This window comes from Petaurus breviceps, unplaced genomic scaffold, assembly GCF_028583685.1.
Source record: "Petaurus breviceps papuanus isolate PSGF00001 unplaced genomic scaffold, PetGlider_PUasm1.0 207, whole genome shotgun sequence".
Taxonomy (NCBI): Eukaryota; Metazoa; Chordata; class Mammalia; order Diprotodontia; family Petauridae; genus Petaurus; species Petaurus breviceps.
The window spans coordinates 30,735,516-30,757,814 of NW_027185850.1; the positions used below are offsets into that span (position 1 = coordinate 30,735,516).

Genomic DNA, 22,299 nt, shown 5'->3' on the forward strand with positions numbered 1-22,299 from the left:
CTCCTTCCCTCCTCCTCTCTCCTCCTCCTGCCCGTCCTCCAGGTGAGCTTCCAGACGCGCAGACATCTGTCCTTTGGCCCCCAGTGGGTTTGGGGCTTTGTTTTTGTTTAGCTGTAAATGTTGGCTCCTTGTGGCATGTGAGCACTTCATTAACCGCACAGCCTCGGCCCTGTGCCCTCCCCAAGGCTGGCTTTGTTTGCTTTCCACTCCTCCAGGAGGGCGCCGGGCCGGCACCCCCTCCCTGGGCTGGGCCGCCTGCCTGCTGCCGTGGAAGCGTTGGGCCTGTCAGGGTGTGCAGGCTGCACCGGCTAATGATTCCTAATCAGAATAATTACAACAATTGCCTGTGTGAGGGAAATCAAATTAAAGGCTTTCAAGGCCTTGGCAGAGCGCACACTTTCAGGATGGGCTTGCTCCTCAGGGAGCAGGGAAAGGTTAAGGCGGCTCTTCCTTGTGCTTCCATCCTTTGGGGAGCAAGGCAGTGGCGCAGCTCCAGCTCTCCGGGCCTCCCGCTTCTTTCTGTGCCTCTTCTTCTCTTGGGAAGGAGGGCTGGCCTGGCCTGGGGGGTGGGGGCCCTAAGGGAGCACTGGCATCTTAGGGATCTCTCTTGCCCTTGTCTTTCCCCTTAACCCAGTAGACCTAAATCTGAAACTAGACCTCTGACAAGGCCAATGCCAAGGCTTCTCTGCCCAGTACAAAGGCAGTCCATAAGTGTGGCCTCTCTGCCTCTGGCCCTGGCCTGGGGGGTGGCCGGGGGTGGGGGGAGCCCTGCCTCTTGGTGGATGAGATGGAGGTAAAGAGGAGAGCAGGGCCCTTCTCTCTGGCCACAGCCATGTGGGAGAAGGGCAACCTCCATCTCCCAAAGGGCAAGCTTCCAGGCTAGACTGCCAGTGGTCTTGAGATGGCTTGTATTCTGGGTTTGTGGGAGGGAGGTGGGGATAGCCTGCTGTGTGTGTCTCACCTTCGATCTGAGCCTCCATGTTGTCTGCTTCCTGGGGGCCCCATGAGGCTGTTACCTGGATCTAGGCTGGGCAAGAAAGATTCCAGCAGTCTTCACACTGCCAGTTACTGGACCTGCCCACTGCAGGTGAGAAGTGCCCCACTTACACTCACTCGCCTGTTCTATCAGATACTTGCCCATCTATGACTAATAACCTTGGCCCATAGACATGACTTTTCTGGGCTTTAGGAAAGCCCATGAAATTGAGTCCTTCGTGCTGTGTTCAAAGGATGGGCAAGTATCTGATAGAACAGGCGAGTGAGTGTAAGTGGTCCCACAGAGACAGCATGAGGGGGCCCCTGACAGCCTTCAAGGAAGGGGTGAAGTGGGTGCATCCCTGCACCGTGGAAGGCATGCTTATCCCAGTGACAGATGGCCCCAGCCTGGCAGGTTAGAGTGTACCCACACTTAATGCAGGGCAGTTGGGATCCAGAAAGATCTTGACCCAAGTGGGCAGGGAACTTCAACAAAAGCCACTCCCTATGATGGCATTAGAGGCTGTCTCAGCTGTGGACCCACACTGACCCTGCAGCCCACTGCAACTCCCAGCTTTTCTTCAGGAAACCTTAGGAGGGCCACACTTCCCCCACCCTGCACTGCCCAGGCAGATCCTTTTTGAACCGAAGGGCAAATCTATAAGTTGCTCTGGTCCAGCCTTCTCACCTTTGGAGGTGAAGGGCCTCTGGTGACTGCCTTTTGGCCTCTCAGACAGCCAATGGGGGACTGGCCTGCAGAGGCGCCTCTGGGGGAGGGAAGTAAGCCCACTAGGCGCCAGGCGCTGTGCTAGGTGCTGCTTGCAGATCTTACCTCATCTGCTCTGCACAGCAATTGTAGGACGCAAGTGCTGCTGTTATTCCCATTTCACAGTTGAGAAAACAGAGGCAGAGGGAGGTTTGAGGGGGGATGAAGATGTGAAAGCCTTGCTGTGGTGAGTGGGACAGTGAATGGATTAAGGAGGTGTAATCCATTACACCTTGCTGCAGTGAGGGCCCAGTGGAGATGATGGAGCATGGTTTCTTTATTTTCTCTAGATTATTTGAGCAGAACGTGATGAGGGGTCACGGCAGTGGTTGGTGGGAGTGATCTGAGGCTAAGACTTGGCTGGGCAAGATTGACAATAGAATGAGAGGGCGCAGGACCCCAGAAGAGAGGGCAGTGGAGCTGGTTCCCCAAGGGGTCACATGGGAAGGGACGAGAGGGTAGCCAGTGTAGGGTGATGGCCTGGGGAAGACCTGAGGCGCTGGTGAGGAGGAAGAGCAGGGTTTGGGTGTGCAGGGCAGAGGGGGCAGTGACCGGAGAAGGGGATTTCAGGGGGCATGAGCTTGGAGGTGGCATCTCTGTGGGGCATGGCGAGGTTGAGACACTTCTGTGCCTTCCGTTTCACCAACTCGTGTTCCAATAGAATGATGATGATGATGATGATGATGGTAGCCACACGATACACTTTAAGATTTGCAAAGCTCTCTGCATATGTGATCTTACTTAGTCCTCCCCGCCCATGTGAGGGAGGTGCTACTGTTACTGTGCCCATTTTAAAGACAAGCAAACTGTGGCAGGCAGAGGCTGAGGGACTTGTCCGATGTGCAGCTAGTGAGCGCCTAAGGCAGGATTGTTCTCAGGTGCTGCCTCTGAGACCAGCTGGGTTCTTAGCACAAAGCGGGTACTTAATCTGTTTACCAGAGTTTTAGTGCATGGTTTTTGCAGGCCCAGCAAAGATTGAGGGGCAGGGGGAGGGGGCGGCGGAGGAGGGGAAAGATCTATCATCCATTTCTTTTTTTTTTAATTAATTTAATTTTTAGTTTTCAACATTCACTTCCATGAGATTTTGAGTTCTAAATTTTCTCTCCCTCCCTCCCCTCCCCCCACCCCAAGATGTCAGGCAGTCTGATACAGGTTCTACATATACATTCATATTAGACATATTTTCACATTAGTCATGTTGTAAAGAAGAATTAGAACCAATGAGAGGAACCATGGGAAAGAAGAAACAAAAAAAAAGGGAGAGCAAATAGAGTCTGCTTTGCTCTGCATTTAGACTCCATAGTTCTTTCTCTGGATGTGGATGGCATTTTCCATCGTGAGTCTTTTGGAGTTATCTTGGATCATTGCATTGCTGAGAAGGGCTAAGTCTGTCGGAGTTGATCATCACACAGTGTGGCTCTTACTCTGGTTCTGCTCACCTGACCAGTGTGCCCTCCTAGTGACTGCGTCAGAAATAGAGCTAGTCTGGGGTGACCTGTGCTGGCCGACACCTTGGAATTCTCTGCTCTGGTCTGATCCCCCACCTCCTGTCAGTGGCTCCCTATTACCTCGAGGATCAAATATAAAAAGGCTTTTGGGCTTTCCAAGCCAACCACAAGCTGAGACCGTCTGGCATGAATCCAGTCCACAGCTGAGGGACAGTGGCACAAGGCCCTCTGTGTCCCAGCTCAGGATCTTTTCGCTGCCTGGGATGCTGCCCCGCCTCCCCTGCCTTCCTTCAGGGATCAGCTCACATCCTCCCTTCTGCAGGAGGCCTTTCCGAGCTCCCCACCCCTGCCGCGCCTTCTCCCGGAGGAGAGACCTCCTCCAGTTCTCCACATGTTGCCTTCCCCTATCAGACTGGGAGCTCCTTGAGGGCAGGAGCTGTGTCCTTACCTTTCTTTGTATTCCTGGTGCTTCGCACCATGCCTGGCACACAGTAGGCACTTAATAAATGCTTGTTGACTGACTGAATGTGATGATTATTTGCTTTTATAGATGTTCACTTAGTAATTTTGTAATAATATGTTTTAGAATTTTTCCAGGAATGGAAATCATACTTACTGGCCTCTAGTTTGCAAATTCTCTTCTCTTCCCTTTTAAACTAAAATTAGGATATTTATCCTTTTCTAACTTGCTGCATGCATTCTCTCTGTCCTTCCCTCCCTCCCTCCCTCCTTCCCTTCCTTCCTTCCTTCCTTCCTTCCTTCCTTCCTTCCTTCCTTCCTTCCTTCCTTCCTTCCTTCCTTCCTTCCTTCCTTCCTTCCTCCCTCCCTTCCTTCCTTCCCTTCCCTTCCCCTTCCCTTCCCCTTCCCTTCCTTCCTTCCTTTTTTCTATCTCTATCTCTGTCTCTCTTCCTCTTGTGTCTCTGTGCCTTTGTCTCTGTCTCTCTCTCCCCTTCCCTTTCCTCCTCTGTACAGTTTTTTGCTGACTGTTGCCACTAACCCACAGTGCAGCTCTGCATATGCCAGCTCTCTCAGTACAGTCGACTTGGCCAGGGGAAGTGTATCAAGGGCAACAAGGTGCCATCTTCCTGACTACTTACTTCACCTAAAAATGCTTACGTAGACTTTTAGTGCTCTCTCTCGTTTTTATATTACCTAGGTTTTCCCATATCCCTTTTCCTCCCCCTCCCAAGGAACATCCCTTGTCATAAAGAATTTTCTTTTTTAAAAAACTTACTAATTTATTTTTAATTTTCACCATTCACTTCCATAAGTTTTAGATTTTCTCCCCTTCCACAAGATGGCATGAAGTGTGATATGGCTGTACACATACATTCCTGTGGAACACATTTTCACATTAGTCATGTTGAATAGAAGAATGATAACAAAGGGGAGAGACCAAGAGAAAGAAAAAACAAAACAGAAAAGAAAATAAGAATCTTCTTTTAAAGAAACAAGGAAAAGGAGAGAAGAGAGGTCTGATGTCATTATCAATGTCCCCCAGCTTACAGAGAAGTTGGGGAGGGATCTTGTCTCTGGAGGCCCACTGGGCCTTCTTCCTCATTCCACCAGGTTCCATTTTGGTGGTGTCTCCTGCTGATATTGTCGATTGTTTTCCTGGTTCCAGTTTACTTCACTCTGCAGCTGTTCATGGAAATCTTTCTAGGCTTCTCTGCATTCCCCATTTGTCATTGCTGGTCACTGTGCTGGGTGCTGGGAATAAAGAAAGACAAAATGATGGTTCTCTAGGCCCCTGCTCCCACGGACCTCATATCTTGATGGAGGAAATGCTATGCAAATAGCCATAGACATTCAATGAATATACATGCACTTTAAGTGGAAGGCCCTCTGAAAAGGGAAGGCACTGGCAGTTGGAACCAGGGAGAGCTGCTGAAGAAGGTGGGATTTGAGGTGAGTCTTCAGGGAAGCTAGGAGCTGGCTGTGATGAGGGTTGGGGACAGCTAGTAGGAAGGCACGGTTCTTGCTTCTCTCCGTTGACAGTGAGCATCCTTCCCACCCCTGTGAGGTCCTGTCCTTTCTTTGATCCTCCTCTTTTTCCTAGGGTGGCTCAAAACAAAACAAACCCCCAGCCCTCTGGGTTGACTTTCCTTGTCCTCAGCAGCCTCAGTCCTTTCTAGCCTTAGCCCTCTATGCCCTGTTCTCAATGGGCCTTGCCTCACTTTTCCATTCCATCCTCTGGCTCTGCCTTGGCTGCTGTCCTGTGTTCAGGTCTTTCCCAAATCCAGGTTGGCTAGTGAGCTCCCTGTGAGTCCACACTGGTCTCTTTTGGGGACTTCTTGTTCTCCTTCAGAATCAGTTTCTTTGGCATCTTAAGGATTTCACTCTTGAGAGGTTCCTTTCCTTTCTGTTCTGACTTCCTTGACAGGATCTGAGAACGTGGAAGGCTGCCTCTCCTTCCCTTTTAAAACATGCTTTCTTCCTCCTCAGAGTTAGGAAGCCCTGATCAGGACAGTAGACACACTAATGAAGAAGAGGATGAAGACCAGTTGGGAGAAGGAGGGTGTGAAGAAGATCCCCTTCTCTACCCCCCACTCCCCAACCTGTGTCCCAAGATCATGGGCTAGGAAGGGAGCAAATGAACCCAAAGTTGTTCCCCTTCCAACTTTGGTCAAAGACCGACCCAGCTGCTAGGGCCTGGGCACAGGTCAGTCAGTTCCTAGCTTCCTTCATCATTTCCCCAAGAGTTCCTGTCCTTGGTACTGTGGGAACTCACATCTCCTCTCATCAAGCATAGTGGACTTTAATGTTTGAATCCTGAGCTGGCTTCTTAAAAGTCCTCTCTGGTACCCACCTGAGTCACGGGAATTGGGGGTTGGTCACCCAGTGTGATAAGTCTGAGGATGTTCAGCTGCCAGGAGTCCCTCTCCAGTAGTGTCATCATGCTCTCCTAGATGCTTCTCCTTCCACTCAATCTGGGGAGAGCCAGGACAAAACTTAGCTCCCTAGGCTCCTCATCCTCCTCCCTGCCCCCCAGCTCCCAGTGAGACATTCTTCTACCAGGACAGAGTCCCTGAGCACAGTGAAACCTCCTTCACATCGATGAGTTCATCCCATGCAAGCTCTCCACATTGCTGCAAGGTGAGCTCCCACCTCTCTCTCCAGAAGACTTCCCACTATTCCTCACTGTTCTGCTTATATGGAATGACCCCTGCCATCTCCCTGCCTTTATATGGACCAGGAAGGGCCTCCCTCCCTCCTGTGTCTTAGCAGCCTTCGATCTCATCAGGGCTCAGCTCATGTGCCACTGTCCCCTTCTCCCTGTAAATTACTGGGTCTGGACTCAAAAGCTGCTGGAGGCCGGAGATTGCCTCACATCAGGCCTGCACAGTGGGCACTTGATAAATGCTTGTTGCATTGAATTGAATTCCACCCTCCAGGCCTCTGGTCACTCAGGATTCCCTTTTTACCATTCATATTCTTTTTCTGGCTCTTGCCTCATTTTGGGAGGAGCCCTTGGTTCTCCCTGATAATCTGGAGAGAGAAGTGGTCTCTGAGCCTCCCCTTGACTTCCGGCACAGTCCCACGTCTTAGGAGCTCTACCAGGAGCAAGCAGCACCCTGGGGTCACAGCTGCAGAATGGGGCAGCCTGAGACGCAGAGTGTAGGCCTGGTGTGAGCTTGGGCTGGGAGCCCACATGCCGCGCTGTCCGCTGTACCCACTGAGTTGCTTCTTGGAGAGAGTCATGTGAAGGGTAGTGGATCCTGCTTTCAGTGTAAAGGAGAACTTCGTGACAAAAGCTCTTCCAGAGTTCTGTGGGTGGCCTTCAGAAGTGGAGAGGCCTCCATCATGGGACAGCTTCCAGAAGAGGCCAGTGGCTTGTCAGGTATGTTTGAATGGGATTTGGGTTCAGGTGTCAGAATAAATGTCCTCTGAAGGCCTTTGAGCTGCAGTCTTGTAGTGGAAGGAGCTGTGGGTGGTCATCAGAAGTCCTAAGTGTGAGTCCTAGCTTCTCCATGCCTGTGTGGGGGTGATTGCATCTCCCTGGGCCTGTTTTCATGTTGGTAAAATGCTGGTAATAATATAACAATGTTGGGTGGCTAGGTGGCGCAGTGAGCAAAGCGCCGGCCCCGGAGTCAGGAGGACCCAAGTTCGGTTCAGGCCTCAGACACTTAACACCCACACAAAAAAATTAGCTGTGTAACCTTGGGCAAGTTACTTAACCCCAATTGCCCTCCAAAAAGCAAATATATATATATATAACTGTGAACGCCGAAGCCTCTGACTTCCTTGGAACTTTGGGCTGCCTGGGTCAAAGGACCCCAGCCTTTCAGCCTTGGTTGTGCTTGGCCTTCTGTGGTCACTCTTCCTCAGCATGGTCTGGCAGCTGGATTCAGCTCCTGAAAATGATACCTCCCCGCCCCCCCCAACTCCTGTCCCAGCAGTCACCCAGGCAGGGTCTGCCGCCTGGTGGTGGTGGAAGGATGATCAGATCGCCACAGCTGAGTGCAGTCTGTCCTCTCCTTGGCCTGTGGAGGTCAGTGGACAGAGGGGCTGCCCACAGAGCCCCCTGCCAGGCTGTTTGGCTCCAGCTTCCAAGAGTGCTGATACTAGGCTAAGGGGACCACTATCTGAAGTGAGGGTGGGATGGGGGCTTCCTGAAGTAGAACTGAACCAGGATAGCCCAGTGTACCCTGGGCATAAGCTGGGGGCAGTCCTGGCAGCTTGGTCAGTCTCTGGCCAAAGTTGGAAGAGGAACAGCTTGGGGATGATTTTCTTCCCCCCTAGCCCATGCTTTTGGGACACAGGTCAAGGGAGGGTGGGTGGAGAAGGGGACCCTCTTCACCCCCTCCTCCTCCCCCCAGCTCATCTTCATCCCCTTCTCCATCAGCATGTCTGTTGTCTTGATCTGGGCTTCCTAACTCGGAGGAGGAAGATGACGACTTTGGGCCTTTCAAACCAGGGCGGTTTGTGTTAGGTTTGGACTGACTGGGCGCTGTTAGGGACGAGGTCATCTGGCTCACGTGTTCATTCTGCCCTTTAAAGATAGGAGTGTGTATGTGTTTAAGAGTCAGAGACCCCCTGAGAAGGTAAACGGGGAAAAGAAATCATAAGGAACTTGTCAGAGTTGAACTATTAACATTCCTACATGGAAAAGCAATAATTGTAACCTATGAAACTTTTCTCAGTAGATGAAGGGAATATATATATATATATATATATATGAGGGTATATGGGCATATGAATACATATGTGAATGTGTGTATATATGATTACAGGTATACATAGATAGAGGGCACAGGACCAATTTAACAGGAAGTGATGATACTTAAAGGGTGAAATCAAGAGGTGAGAGAGGAATATAATGAGAGGAGATGGGGAGAGACAGAATGGGGTAAACTATCTCATATAGAAGAGGCTAGGGAAAATGGTTACAATGGAGGGGAAAAATAGGAAGGCAAAAGGGAATGAATGGGTCAACCTTATTCTCATTGAATTTGGCTTAGGGAGGGAATGACATGCACACTAAATAGGGTATCTCACCCTCCAGGAGAGTAGGGGCGAAGGAGATGAGAGGGGGGATGATGGAAGGGAGGGCAGGCTGCGGGGGGAGGAAGTTGGAAGCACCCACTTTTGAAAAGGGACGGGCTCAAAGTAGAGAATAGAACAAGTGGGAGGTGGGATAGGAGGGAGGGAAATATAGTCAGTCTTTTACAATGTATCTACTATGTTATTGTTTTGCATTAGCTACACATGTACAACCTGTACTGAACTGCTTATCTTCCCAGTAAGGGTGGGTGACAAGGGAGGAAGGGAATGAATCTGGAATTCAAAGTTTTAAAATCAAATACTCATATATATATACATTTTATAATAATACTATTATTAATACTAATTTACATGTAATTGGGAAATAAGATATACAGGCACTGGGGCATAGAGATCCACTGTGCCCTACTGGAAAGTCAAAGGGAGAATGGAGGAAGATATGGGAGAGAGCAGATTGGAGGAGGGGATATCCTGTGGGACTGCTATTTTGGGGCGGTGGGTAGGGGAGAAAATTTGTAACTCAAAATCTGGCAGAAATGAATAATGTAAATCAGAAGTTAATAAAGCATTTGAAAATTTAAAAAAAAAGAGTCAGAGACCCTGTAAAGTAAAATGGGCATAAAATGACTTGAGAGTCAAGCCAGATGGAGGTAGCTAACATCTATTAAGCACCAGGTAGCCCGCTAAGTACTGAAGATACAACGAAAGACAAAAAGGGGTGTGATGGGAGAGACGGCCTGGGAACCAATGTGCTACACTAGGGGTAGTATCAGAGAGAAGGCACTAAAATTAGGGAAGATTGGTAAAGGCTTCTAGGAAAAGGTGGGACTTTAGCTGAGACTCCGAGGAAGCCTGGGAAGTCCAGGCTTGGGACATAGCCAGAGGAGATGTTCAGAGTCAGGAGACGGATTCTGTTGTGTGGGGAGGCTAGCGTCATGAGACTGGGAAGGTAGCAAGGAGCTGGGTTCAGAAAGACTTCTCTTTGATCCTGGAGGTCACAGGGGACCACCTGAGTTTACTGAGTGGCATGGTCTGACTTGTGGTCAGTTTGTAGCTGAGGAGAGACTTGAGGCGATTGGAGCAGTCCAGGCACGAGGTAATGAGGGCCTAGAGATGTGCCTGACAGACCGCGCTGTCTGCGTTGTCAGAGGAGCGAAGGGGGCACAAAGATGCTACAAAGGTAGGAAAGACGGGACTTGGCAGCTGATTCGACATGGGGGGAGCAGCTGTGAAAGAATGAGGAGCTGGGAGCCTGGCTGCCTGGGAGGATGGAGGAAACAAAGATGAGGAGAGGGTTGGAGGGGAAGATAATGAGCTCGGTTTGGGATGTGTTGAGTTTATGAGACAATCCGGTTCAAGCTGTCCGGTAGGCAGCTCGAGGGTCAGGAGATGAGGGCTGGGCACGTAGAGCCGAGTCATCCGTACAGAGGCGATGACTGAAATCATGGGAGCTGATGCCAATGCAGAGGCAATGTTACAGAGGGAGGAGAGAAGGGGGCCTCTGGCAGAGGATGCATGTGGTTTATCTGAGGAAGGGGAGGGGGAAGAGAGGGCATCAGGACATAACAGTGTCGTCAGCACCTAGAGATAAGACTGTCGGGGAGCAGAGGCAGAGGCTGCAGAGAGGCCGCGGAGGATGAGGATCAAGAAAACAGCATTAGGTTTGGCAGTTAGGAGATCACCAGGAACGTTGGAGGTTAGAGGCCAAACTGCAGAGGAGGGTGAGAGCAGAGGAGGCGGGGGTGCCGATCACGTGGCCTCCAGGAAGAGAGATGGGGTGAGAGCAGGTAGGCCCAGAGGGCTCCAGGGAGGGCTTTTGGAGGAGGTGACAGCGATCGCCAGCAGGGGCATCTTTACAGGTAGTAGGGAATCCCCCAGCAGATAGGAAGAGATTAAATCGAGAGAGTGCGCAGGGTGCTGGGGGAAGCTGGGGTGGAATGGGATCATCTTGCAGTGAGTAGAGATTCATACTTTGTATTGGTACCTCCAGGACTTAGCACAGTGCCTGACTCGTTGAAGTCATTAAATAAAAGCTTGTTGATTGGTTGCAGAAAAGTGAAATCCTGGGACAGGAAAGTCACATTCCTGGCCCTGTCATATTCAATGTTGAGTTAGTTGAAGACAGAAAGTAGCCTGTTTGTCCAATTCAGAGAAGGCCTGAAGGTTAGAGAGACTGCTGCTACATTGTATGGTAGAGTCCAAAAAGATTCCAATAGCACAGGGCGTTGGTTTAAGATGAAATTAATAAGGATGAGTGTAAAGCTTTGTACTCAGGTTCGAAAAATTACTTGTGCAGTTGCAAAATGGAGCTGTTGCTTCCTAGCAGTTCAGGTATGAGAGGGGGAAAACTCAGTATCTAGTCACACAGCTAGATACTGCAAAGAAACCAGGACATAGGAAGAAGGACTTGAAATATTCAGAAGTTCACAGACGCCACAATCCAGCAAGAAAGGTTTTAGAAGCAAAGCCTGTGACTGCAACAGTCTGTGCACAAGGCACAAAGTTTGGGCAGCAAACAAGAGCGCCTGACTCAGGGGGGTGGCAACCTTGACCTCTCGCGTGTCTCCTGGATTTTGTAGGTTAAGACCCATGACTCAGCTGGCCATAGAAAGCTCTGCTTCATCCCAAAGAAACAGGAAAGGCCAAAAGGAGGGTGGGGCCACATTGTATGTTGAGAAGTAATACTCATGGAGGAGGGAGGGCTAGCCTAGTAGTAACCTGCTCAGGAGGCCCCAGGAGGGCCTCTTGAGCCAGTGCCAGTGTGGAGGGCCCCAGTACTCTGGGTAGCCAGGGCTCTGAGTGGAAGGTGTCAGGGAATGGTGGCCACTTTGCCATCAGTTGGAACAACTTGTCAGAATTTGATGGTTAATTTGGGACTCTGTATCTGACTAGCCAGGACCCTGAGTGACATTGATTTGATGGTGCCCAGTCACGTGTATGGCCGAGTTGAGCTTGGGAAGTTTCACCCAATCCATGGTGAAACCTCTGTTGGGTAGCTGTGACTACCATCAGAAGAGCTGCCTTAGATCTAATTACAGCTTTCAGCATTGTGGTCTGTTCTAGGTAGTTGTCTTCCTTGGTCAGTCTAGAACAGATGGCCCTCCTCAGCAGCAGTCCATAGTTAGTCAGATACCATCAGGATGTGGAGTCAAGATGGCAGATTAAGAAGGACCATTTTGCCCAGCATACCTTCTCCACAATGACCTAGAAAATGTACCAGAGCAAATTTTGATCAGGAAAGCCAAGAAAAGGTCACAGTGAGTCATTTTTTTCAGCCCAGAGCAACTTAGGGAGACAGACAGAAAGGTCTGCTGACATTGAGGATGGGAGGTTGCCAGGAGTGTGCATGGTGTCAGCAGTATGGAGCATTCCAGCTCTAAGGAACTGAAAGTAGGCCAAGGCAAGGCGCCAGGGCAGGAAGCACTGGGTGCAGGAGCAGACGCCATCTGGCACTTGTGTTACCCATTACCCAATTCTAGGTCGCAGATATAGGGAGGAGAGGTGTGGTCCCAAGCCAGTGTGGGCCCTGTTCTGAGCAAGGAATAATTTCCAGAAATGTATGGCTCTAAGCCCAAGAGAATAGCAGTGACTTAGTTCTAGCCTTTAACATAAGCCTGCAGTGGAATAACCAGGGCAGGAGTCCCAGACCAAAGCCAGGAGTTCAGTTATTTTGAACCTACAGAACTCCACCTCTGCCTAACAGAGACAGAATCCAGCAGCAGTCTATTGAAACTCAATGCACAAGCCAACAGACTCAGAACGAAGTCAGAGCTCAAACCAGGAGGGCAGTGGACAGACCTCTTCCCCAGTGACATCTCTTTGAGGGCACTGAGAGCTTGTGGACCACCTCCTTCCCCCCCTCCCCCCAGACTAATGAGTAAAAGCTCGGGTCAGACATTCCTACTAGAAGTGAGCAGAACCCACCACTAGCATAAAAGTTTATAATCAAGTTATAAGTTGGAAGGATTAAGCAAAAACAAACCACAAAGAACCCAACCAAAACAAGTACTTTTTTGTGACAGGAAAGCTCTAGACACAAACACAGAAGACAATGACTTGAAAGCATCTATAAGAAAATGTTCAAAGAGAAATGCAGATTGGACAGTAACCCAACAAGAATTCCTGAGGAGGGGGAGGGAGAGAGAGAGAATAAAACAAAGTCAAAAGACTTTTTAAAGGTTTATTAAAATTTTCAACATTCACTTTTATAAGGTTTTGAGTCCAAATTTTACCCCTCCCTCCCCACTCCCTTCCCACGATGTCATGCAATGTGATATAGGCTATATATATATATATATATATATATATATATATATATATATATATATGTATACAGTCACATCAAGCATTTTCACATTAGTCATGTTGTAAAAGAAGAATCAGAACAAAAGGGAAAAACCATGAGAGAAAAAAGAGAAAATAGTATGCTTCGATTTGCATTCAGACTACAGTTCTTTCTCTGAATGTGGACAGCATATTCCATCATGAGTCATTTGGTATTGTCTTAGATCATTGTATTGCTGAGAAGAGCTAAGTCTATCAAAATTGGTCATCACACCACGTTGTTGTTACTGTATACAATGTTCTCGTGGTTCTGCTCACTTCACTCAGCATCAGTACATGTAGGTCTTTCTAGGTTTTCTTGAAATCTGCCTGCTCATCATTTCTTATAGAACAACTTGTTTAGCCAATTCCCAGTTGTTAAGCATCCCCTCAATTTCCAGTTCTTTGCCACCACAAAAAAAGCTACTATAAATATTTTTGTACATGTAGGTCCTTTTTCCTTGTTTATGATCTCTTTGGGATACTAGTAGTGCTATTGATGAATCAAAGGATAAGGACAGTTTTATAGCCCTTTGGGTATAGTTCTAAATTGTACTCCAGAATGGTTGGATCAGTTCACAACTCCACCAACAATTTGTTAGCATGCCAATTTTTCCCAAATCTTCTTTTTATCATTTATCATTTTCTTTTTTTTGTCATATTAACCAATCTGATAGGTGTGAGGTGGGACCTCAGAGTTGTTTTGATTTGCACTTCTCTAATCAGTAGTGATTTAGAGCACTTTTTCATATGACTATAGCTAGCTTTAATTTCTTTGTCTGAAAATTGCCTGTTCATATCCTTTCAAGTCAAAAGACTTTGAAAAAATAGGAAAAAAAAAATAGAAATATCTCATAGGAAAAACAGCTGCCCTGGAGAAGAGATTGAGGACAGATAATTTAAAGCCATGAATAACAACAAAAAGTCTAGACATCATATTTCAAGAAATAATCAAAGAAAACTGCCCATATTTCTTAGAACCAGAGGGCATGGTAGAAATTGAAAGAATTCAACAGTTACCTCCTGAATGAAATCTCAAAATGAAAATTCCTAGGAATATTATAGCCAAAATCCAGAGCACCCAAATCACAATTTTCAAGGAATGGAGTGTGGAATGATATTCCAGAAAGTAAAGGATTTAGGCTTACAACCAAGAGTAACTGACCCAGCAAAACTCAGTACAATCCTACAGGGGAAAAACTGGACCTTTGATGACACGGAAGACTTTAAAACATTCCTGATGAAAAGACCAGAGCTGTGTGAAAATTTTGACATATAAACACAGTACCTAAGAGAAGCATTAAAGGGTAGACATGTGTGAGTAATCATAAGGGACTAAACGTTAAGCTGTTTATTATTTTTTTTTTAAATTTCTCTCTTTTTTTGTCTTTATTAATTGTTTATTTACTTTTAGTTTACAAGATTCAGTTCCACAATCCCTTGAGTTTCCAATTTTCTCCCCCTCCCCCCAATGGCGGCATGCAATCAAGTATAGGATCTGTAAATACTTTCATGTTATGCATTAGTCAGGTTGTAAAGAAGGATTATAACCGATGGAATGAACAATGGGAAAGAGGAAACAAAATCAAACAAGAAAAAGAAAGAGAGCAGGTAGTTTGCTTCAATCTGCATTTAGACTCTGTAGTTCTTTCTCTGGATGTGGACATTTCTTTCCATCATGAGTCTTTTGTAGTTGTCTTATAACCTTGCATTGCTGAGAAGAGCCCAGTCTATCAAAGTTGGTCATCACACCTACATTATGTCTGTAATTGTGTACAAATTTCTCTTGGTTCTGCTCTTCTCACTCAGCATCAGTTTGTATAAGTCTCTCCAGGTAAATATGAAGTGTGTCTGCTCCTCATTTCTTATAGCACAATAGTATAGCTGTTTACCTTCTTATATGGGAAGATGGTACATGTAATCCCTTGTAACTTTTTCACTACCAGGGATCTTAGAGGGAGTCTAATAAGAAGGGGCCTAGAGTGATTTGCTTGTGTTTGGATGATCTCAAAAGAAGAATGGAAGGGTGGGGGATGAAATGCACTAATTGGAGGGAGGAAGGAAGAAAAATGGAGAAAATTACCTCACATAAATGGAGTGCATAATGAAGCCTTTATACAACAGAGGGGGTCAAGGACGTGACTCTGACCTCACTCTCATCTGAACTCATCAAAGGAGAGAAGAATACAGATACACACAGTTGGATGCAAGAATCTTATTCAGCAGGAAGTAGGAGGGAAAAGTGGGGAGAGATTAAGAGAGAAGGTGCAAAGGAGGGAGAAACAGAAGTGATTTTGTCCTTGGTGTGGACTACAGACCACCTGGACAGAAAGAGAACATAAATGAAGAGTTTGGGGCATAGATTCAGGGTATGATGCTGAAGGGGGACTCCAGTTATCCAGGCATTTCCTGGAACAGAGCTGCTGCTAATAAGTTCTTGACTTGCCTTAGTGATAATCTGTTCTTCAGAAGATAGAGGGACTGACCAAACAGGATGACCTTTGAAGGTCAGCTCACCATTAGTGTGGACGGCCTCTGAGAGCACTTCTAGCTTGGAGAGTCTTGGAATGAGAGCCGTGCTTGTTGCAGCCCAGCCCCAGCAGCTGCTCTCAGGAGTGGCCCCAGCCTAGGTCTGGGACCTGACCTTGTCACTAGGTACTTAGTACCTGGAGTACCTTAATGGTCTCCTGTGTTGGTTTCCAGGTGTCCCCCAGCTCCAGATCTGGGCTCACTCTTTGGTTCTCTGCTGGAATGCTACTGCATTGGCTTGGGGAGAGGGCCCTTGGCACCCATCTTTGGGACACCTGATATGCTGGTTTCCAGACAACCAGACTTTGATCCTGCTCTGGGCTTGGGTCTAGGGCACTGGCTGCCAGAATCCCTGGGAAGAGGGCAGGACCTCAGCACCTTGGAAATCTCAGGGTTTTCCTTCTTGGCAGGATGGCAGGGATTACCCTGTTTTTGTCTTTGTATCCTTGGCAACTAGTACATAGTAGGCACTTAATAAATGCTTGATAGATTGACTTCCTGACACCTGCCTGACAACAGGGATGTGATTTTTGCCCTAAAGACATGGTTTGTGAGCTACTTCTTTCATTTGCTCTCTTTAGTACTTGATGAGGAATTAATGAATTCTGAATCATTCCTGTCCTTGTTTGGCACTGTTTGGTTCAGCTTTGGCCCCAGGGCCCAGGCATACAGTGGTATGTATGCCAACTAGACAGAGAAGAGGGGACAGGGGGACTGTGGAGGCAGCCCCAGAGAACTACCTTGTCTCTACAAGACTGGCTGGGGAGCAGGCATTGCGAGCTTCCATGAGCCTAGGGTGCCCAAGCATCATTTTCTGTAGCTCATCTGCTTCTGGCTACCAGACCTTTTGTTTGTTTCAGGAAAAAAGAGGCCAATCTCTTCTCTTCTTGTGTTCTTTGCAGAGGGTCGATGAGTGGATGGCGAAGGAAGGCCTTCTAGACCCGAGTGTCAAGTCCATCTTTGTCACTTGTGGAGATTGGGACTTGAAAGTGATGTGAGTATGACAGGGGCAGCCCAGCCCCAGCCGTTCAGGCTTCTGGGGAGAGGGAGGCACCCTGAGGCTCAATAGTGGCTAGGCCCACTGGGTTCAAGGCTTTCCTGGCCCTGGGACAAGCTCTGCTGCTGGCAAGTTCAAAAGGGGCTGGGCCAGGTATGTGTAGTCCACATTTGGGAGAAGTGGGGGGGGGGGGCCCTACCTTCCCCTGCTGCCATGCATGGCCTCTGGGAAGCAAGTCCAGGGCAGTGAGTTGTGCAGGTAGATTTGTGGAGGCAGGTCCTCAGTGACCTGGGACACTGTGGGAGGTACATCTCCCCATTTTTCATCTGCCTCCCCTCTTTGAACTCCAGGCAGTCTGGAGGGAAGTTGGTTTCTCTCCTCACTGGCCCTTAGGCTTCTGCTAGCCTTAGGGGTCGGGAGGTGTGCAGGAGGGCTAGTGCTTGTTTGCTGAGGATTGAGAGTGTTGATCTGTCCGTGTTATTTGTGACTGAGGGTGGAGAGCATGCCCCTGGGGAGGGGGAACCAGGAGGGCCTTGCCTGCACTGATGCGCAGCCCTCCCCAGTCCCTGAGTGCTGGGATCGCAGTCTCAGAGCCAGCAGGGGCCATCACGGCCAACTGCCTCATTTTACAGATAAGGAAACTGAGACTCTGGTGGGTCAAGTGAATCTTCAAGGTTACACAGGGAGTAGGCATCCAGAGCCAGGGCTCCCCTGTATAGTAAGCGTTCAGAACATGGAACCCCTGCCAACCAGCTTCTCAGGGGAAAGATGTGGAGGATGGGAACCCCATGTTATACGGTCACCCCTCCACTCACATGCCTCCCCTCCTGCACCCCAGCAGCGCACTCATCATCCTTGGAGCTACAGACAGCCATATCTGAGGGGAGGGACCATGTGAAGGAAGGGTTGGAGGCCAGTAGGAGGCTCAGGGTGGTTTGGGGGAGGAAGGGCAGAGGGAGATAGGCCCTTGGGGCTGGGGGGACTCAGACAGAGGGCCAACTGGATGGGGGAAGAAAAGGTTAGAGATGTGGGGAAAGAGGCCCAGGAAGGTTTGGCTGGCCGGCATGCCCAGGTGCTCTGTCCACCCAGTTACCTGGCTGCATCTGCAGCTCCTCCTGTGAATGAGGCCCCTCTTAGGACAGGCAGGGTCTTGGGGGTGGGAGAGGGGATGTCCTATGAGTAGGAGGCCTCCTTTCTGCCCCTCTGCCCTCAGGTCTTTTTCATTGCCCGTGGTGGGGGCCAGGCCAGCATTGCTCACTGAGCTAGCTGGTATGACTCTAGAATCATAGATCTGGATCCTCAGATAGGCAGATGCAGAACCTGCTGAAGGACAGATGGGTGGGGGGCTGTGAACCCTGGGTCAGTAGCAGCATCTGTCAGGGAGCCTGGGGCTGCCCAGGAGACGGGTATATGGGAAGGAAGCTGGTGGGGTGGGGAGGCCTCGTGGCTGGCAGGCCTCTGACTGCCTCTTAGCAGCCAGACCCAGGTTAGCTGCTGGGAAGGCAGCCTCTTAATTAAATGTCTAACAAAATGAAAGCTGCCCAGGCGGACATCCGCACCGGGCTCCGTGACAGCGCATTCGATGCAGTGGCGTTCCCATAATCGCCCATCTGAGTCTCCGCTCATCTTCGCTGGCTCGTGGAGGGAGTTTTATCACACACAGGAGCAAGGCGAGCTTGACACATGTGCCACTAAATTGACACCCCTAACTTGTTAGTGTTGGGCTCAGATTCTTCCTGGGGTCCCAGAGAACTGGCTTCCAGGCTCTGTGTTCTCTGCCCTGAGGCGCAGGCTCTGCTGGTTAGTGAGATTGAGGCTGGTGGGGCCCTGAGCCCAAGGGGCTGGGGGTCTGGCTGGGCCCTGGGACCCTGAGCCCTGCCCATGGAGCAGTGCTGGGTGCTGCTGCCTCAGGAGTGGCTGAGAAGCAGACCCAAAGCTCCCCTCCCCGGCCTCCCTCTGCCCCCTCCCTCCGGAGCCTGCCTTCTGGGGGTGGATCTGGGTACGGACTGCAGGTCCTTGGCCAGAGTCAGCCTGACAGAGTGTGTGTCCCTGGTTCATTTCATCCTGAAGGATGGAAAACCAGGTGTCTGAAGGTAACTCCAGGCTCTGAGGGTGCAGCAGCCAGCAAGGAGCACTCCAGTTTGAGTGGCCTCTGTCCTGGGGGAGGAGGTATCAGGAATTATTGTGGGGGGCAAGGAGATGAGAGAATCAGCCCCAGCAGGGGCGATGGTGTGTCACATTACTCGGGTTTGTGCCCTCTGACCTCTCGGCTGGGGGTGTGCAGGAGTCATGGCTGCTTTCTTGATTTCTTGCATGCTGTCCTTCCTGGGTCTGGGTTAGGTGTGTGTGCCGAGTTTCACCGGCAGCCTCTGTGGGTAAGGATGCCCCCTCACTCCTAGTGAGCTCCTGGAGTGGAAAGACTCTGCGCTCCCAGGGCAAGGGCCACGAGAAGTGGGAGGAAGTAGCCAAGGGCAGATTGTCCGAAAAGCTACCCAGCAGGAAGAGTTATCCCATAGTGAAAGGAGGGCTACAAGAAATGGGCCCCAGCCCCGGAGGGCTTAGGGCAGAGGCTAGATGCCCCCTGCTGGGGTGGACCTTGGGGCCTCTCGGGAGAGGTCCCCAGCCTGGCCAGGCTGCTCTGCCTCTGCTTAGAAGGGGGATTTCATTTGTTTCTTTCCTAATGCTAGGAAGGAGATCCCTTTGACTTCCAAATCTCTTTGGGGGCGGGGTGGACAGGTCTGTGATTGTTTCCTCGCCCAGGGCCCAAGAAACCCTAGTGTCCAGGCCACACAGATTGTGGTGGGCCTGTTGGGGTTGCTGCCCCTGGGCCTGGCTGAGGATGCCTCTGCTTTGGTCCAGATGGCCTCTGTGCAGGCAGGGAGAGGAGGTCCGAGCACAGTCGGGGCTCTTTATCTGCACAGCGGGCACACCCGGTGCTGTCACTCCCAAGCCGCAACCTCTTAGACTCGCTCTTTCTGCCTTGATCGAAGGAAATGGCACCAGGTATTGGCTCTGAGACAATCGGCCCTGAGCGCTTGTCTTTGGGGCTGAGGGGGAAATACTGTTCCTGTTGCTGAGCTCGTAGAAGGAGGCCGTTAGTGATTGGCTGCAGCCGTGAGGCGAGTCACCTCTGATTAGCGGCCTGCCAGGGATGGAGCGTGAGTGAGAACTCCCTGCCAGCCCTGACTTGTCTCATTTCCCATTACTTTTATCCATCACCACAAACGCCCAGGCTCCCCTCCTGAACTAATTAAGTTTGCATGTGTTTAGACACATTGCCAAATAGGGTTTAGCAAAGCGGAACTGAGCTACATCTCTTTCTGAGCAGGCAAGGAGTGGGATGGAAGCTGGTGCCTGTAAGTGAGGGAGAAATCCAGTACCAAGTGGGGATAGGCAGAGGGATACTGCTCTGCCTGGGGCCCCCTCGGTGGTGGCTCTGGGGCGGCTGGAGGGGCCGAGGGACCTCGGAGGGACACGGCTGGCAAAGCAGCTGCTGTGGGGGCATGGAGCGGGGGCCTAGAGGCATAGATTCAGGCAGTCAGCATTCATAAAGTGCCTCCTGTGTGCCAGGCCCTGTGCTAAGGGCGAGGAGCACCAAGAAAGGCAGAAAGACAGCCCCTGGTCTCCCGGAGCTCCCAATCTAGCGGGAGGAACCATGCAAATAAATGCAAACGGGCTATAGGCAGGATCAGTGGGAGATAACAGAAGGAAAGTACCGGCACTAAGGGGAATCAGGAGAGGCTTCTTGGAGGGGGCAGAGATGAGGACAGAGACTGTTCCATGCTCAGGGGCAGCCAGTAAAAATCCTCGATCTTGTTGGAGGAGGCCGGGATCCTGGGATCTTGGGGGTATGTGTGGAGGCAGGGGGAGGTGAGGCATTGAGAAGACTGGGCAGGTAGCGAGAGGCCTGCTTCTGAAGGGTTCTGAGTGCCGTGATAGGGAGCTCTAGAGCTCAAAGAGTGTGGGGATGATGAGGACCAGGGCTTCAGGAAGATCCCTGACAGCTGGAGGGGAGGTGGAGCAAAGTGGGGAGAGAAGTGTGATGGCCAGGGCAGGGCAGAGTCAGGAGAGATGTGCTAGAAGTGAAGTCCACAGACCTTGGCCACAGATTTGCATGAGGGGCCCTGGGGGACGGCGGTGCTCTGGGCAGTAAGAAGGATGTTTAGAGAAGAGGGAGTTTGGGGACGTGTTGATGTCTGTAGGTTGTTTAGTTGGAAATCTCTGAAACGCCAGACTGGAGGCCAGCAGAGGCTAGGCCTGGAGAGTGGCAACAAGCCTGTGTCCCCTGACAGCCTGGGCAGCCCCACGGTGGCAGGGCTGGCCTTCTGCTCTGGTCCTTGTCTGTGTCCCATGGAAGAGAGGAGTTGGGATCCCACACGGATGAGGAGATTGAACCCTTCCAGGCTTGGGAAGCATTTCACAGATGTGTCTTATTGGGTCTCGCTGAGAATCCGTGAGGTGGGTGCTGTCCTTGTAACCATTCTACAGATGGGGAAGCTGATGCTGAGAGAAAGTAGATGAGGTTCCTGGGGTCTCAGGCGGCAGGAGTCACACTCCGCTCTTCCTGATTGCAAGGCCAGCTCTGTCTCCTTCACCACCTACATGAGACTCAGAGGGGGGTCATCCAAGCCGTAAGTGGCAGAACTGGGACCAGAAGCCTGGTTTTCTAGCTGTGTCTAGCTTGTCATTCATTGCGCTGAAGGGAATGAGCATTTAATAAGTACCTACTGTGTGCCAGGGCCTGTACTAAGTGCTTTGCAGATATTTTTAAACTTGATTTCCTGGTAGAAGCTCTAGGCATAGCACATCTGGAAAGCAGAGGGGTGATGGCCCCACTGCCTGTAGGCCAGGAGGGATCCCAGGCCAGGGCCTGAGCTGCTGGGCAGAGCCTAAGCCCAGTGGTCTGTGGCCTCCAGGCCTAGGAAGCATTTAGGCTTGGGGCTGTCTGCAGCTAGGTCAGTCAGTCAGTCAGCAGGCCTTTGTTAAGCTTACTTCGTGCTAGGCACTGAGGATACAGAGAGCCCCTGCCCCCTAGGAGCTCCCCTTCCAGTGGGGGGCCCACAGCTATATAACACCAGGTACCTGCTGCAGCCCCAGGAGCAGCCTGGAAGCCTAAATAGCGTGTGTGAGTGGAGCACCAATTGTTCTGTCTATCTTTCCTCCCCAGCCCACCCATGGGCCCCCTAGGTCATGAAGCTTCACTTTAGGTACAGAAGACGGAGGACACATAGAGAGTCACCAGTTCTGAAAAGGATCTAGGGGTCTGAGTGGACCACAGACTCTAGCCGACTCAGCCAGATGAACTGCAGTGTCTAGAAGAGGGCCAGCATCTAGATGACCAGGCCTTTGGGTGAGGCTCCATTGAAGGAGCTGGGGTTGGGCTCTGAGGAGAGCTGAAGCCTCAGTGGGGGAGGCCTGGGACCTGGAGGTGGGACCCAGGCCAGACCCAGGAGCAGTGAGGGCGACTGGAGAGAGACACACTGAGGCTTCCCAGCCATCAGTTATTCCAGGGTAGCACAATTTCCCACTGGCACTCTTCAGGCCCCACTTCTTAGTCTGGGTGCTCACTGGGTGGGGGCTGGACCCCAGGCCACAGCGTCCCCTCCACCTCTGACACTGTGGCTTGGTTAGGGGCTGTTCACAGCCAGCCAAAGAATAGCCCAGAAGCCTCTGCCCATCTTCCTGGTCAGACTCCTACCATGCAGGGGGAGCCTAGGCCAGAGACAAGCTGTCACGTCTCACAGGCCTTCCCTTCT

General features: G+C 50.5%; 1 protein-coding gene across 1 annotated transcript in view; it reads left to right on the forward strand.

Annotated features, from left to right (window-relative positions):
• LOC138165053 (ERI1 exoribonuclease 3-like) overlaps positions 1-22,299 on the forward strand; it is a 184,489-nt gene that overhangs the window by 58,232 nt on the left and 103,958 nt on the right. The window contains 1 exon segment of the mRNA XM_069093158.1: positions 16,449-16,540. Within this exon segment, the coding sequence (XP_068949259.1) occupies positions 16,449-16,540 (92 nt within the window).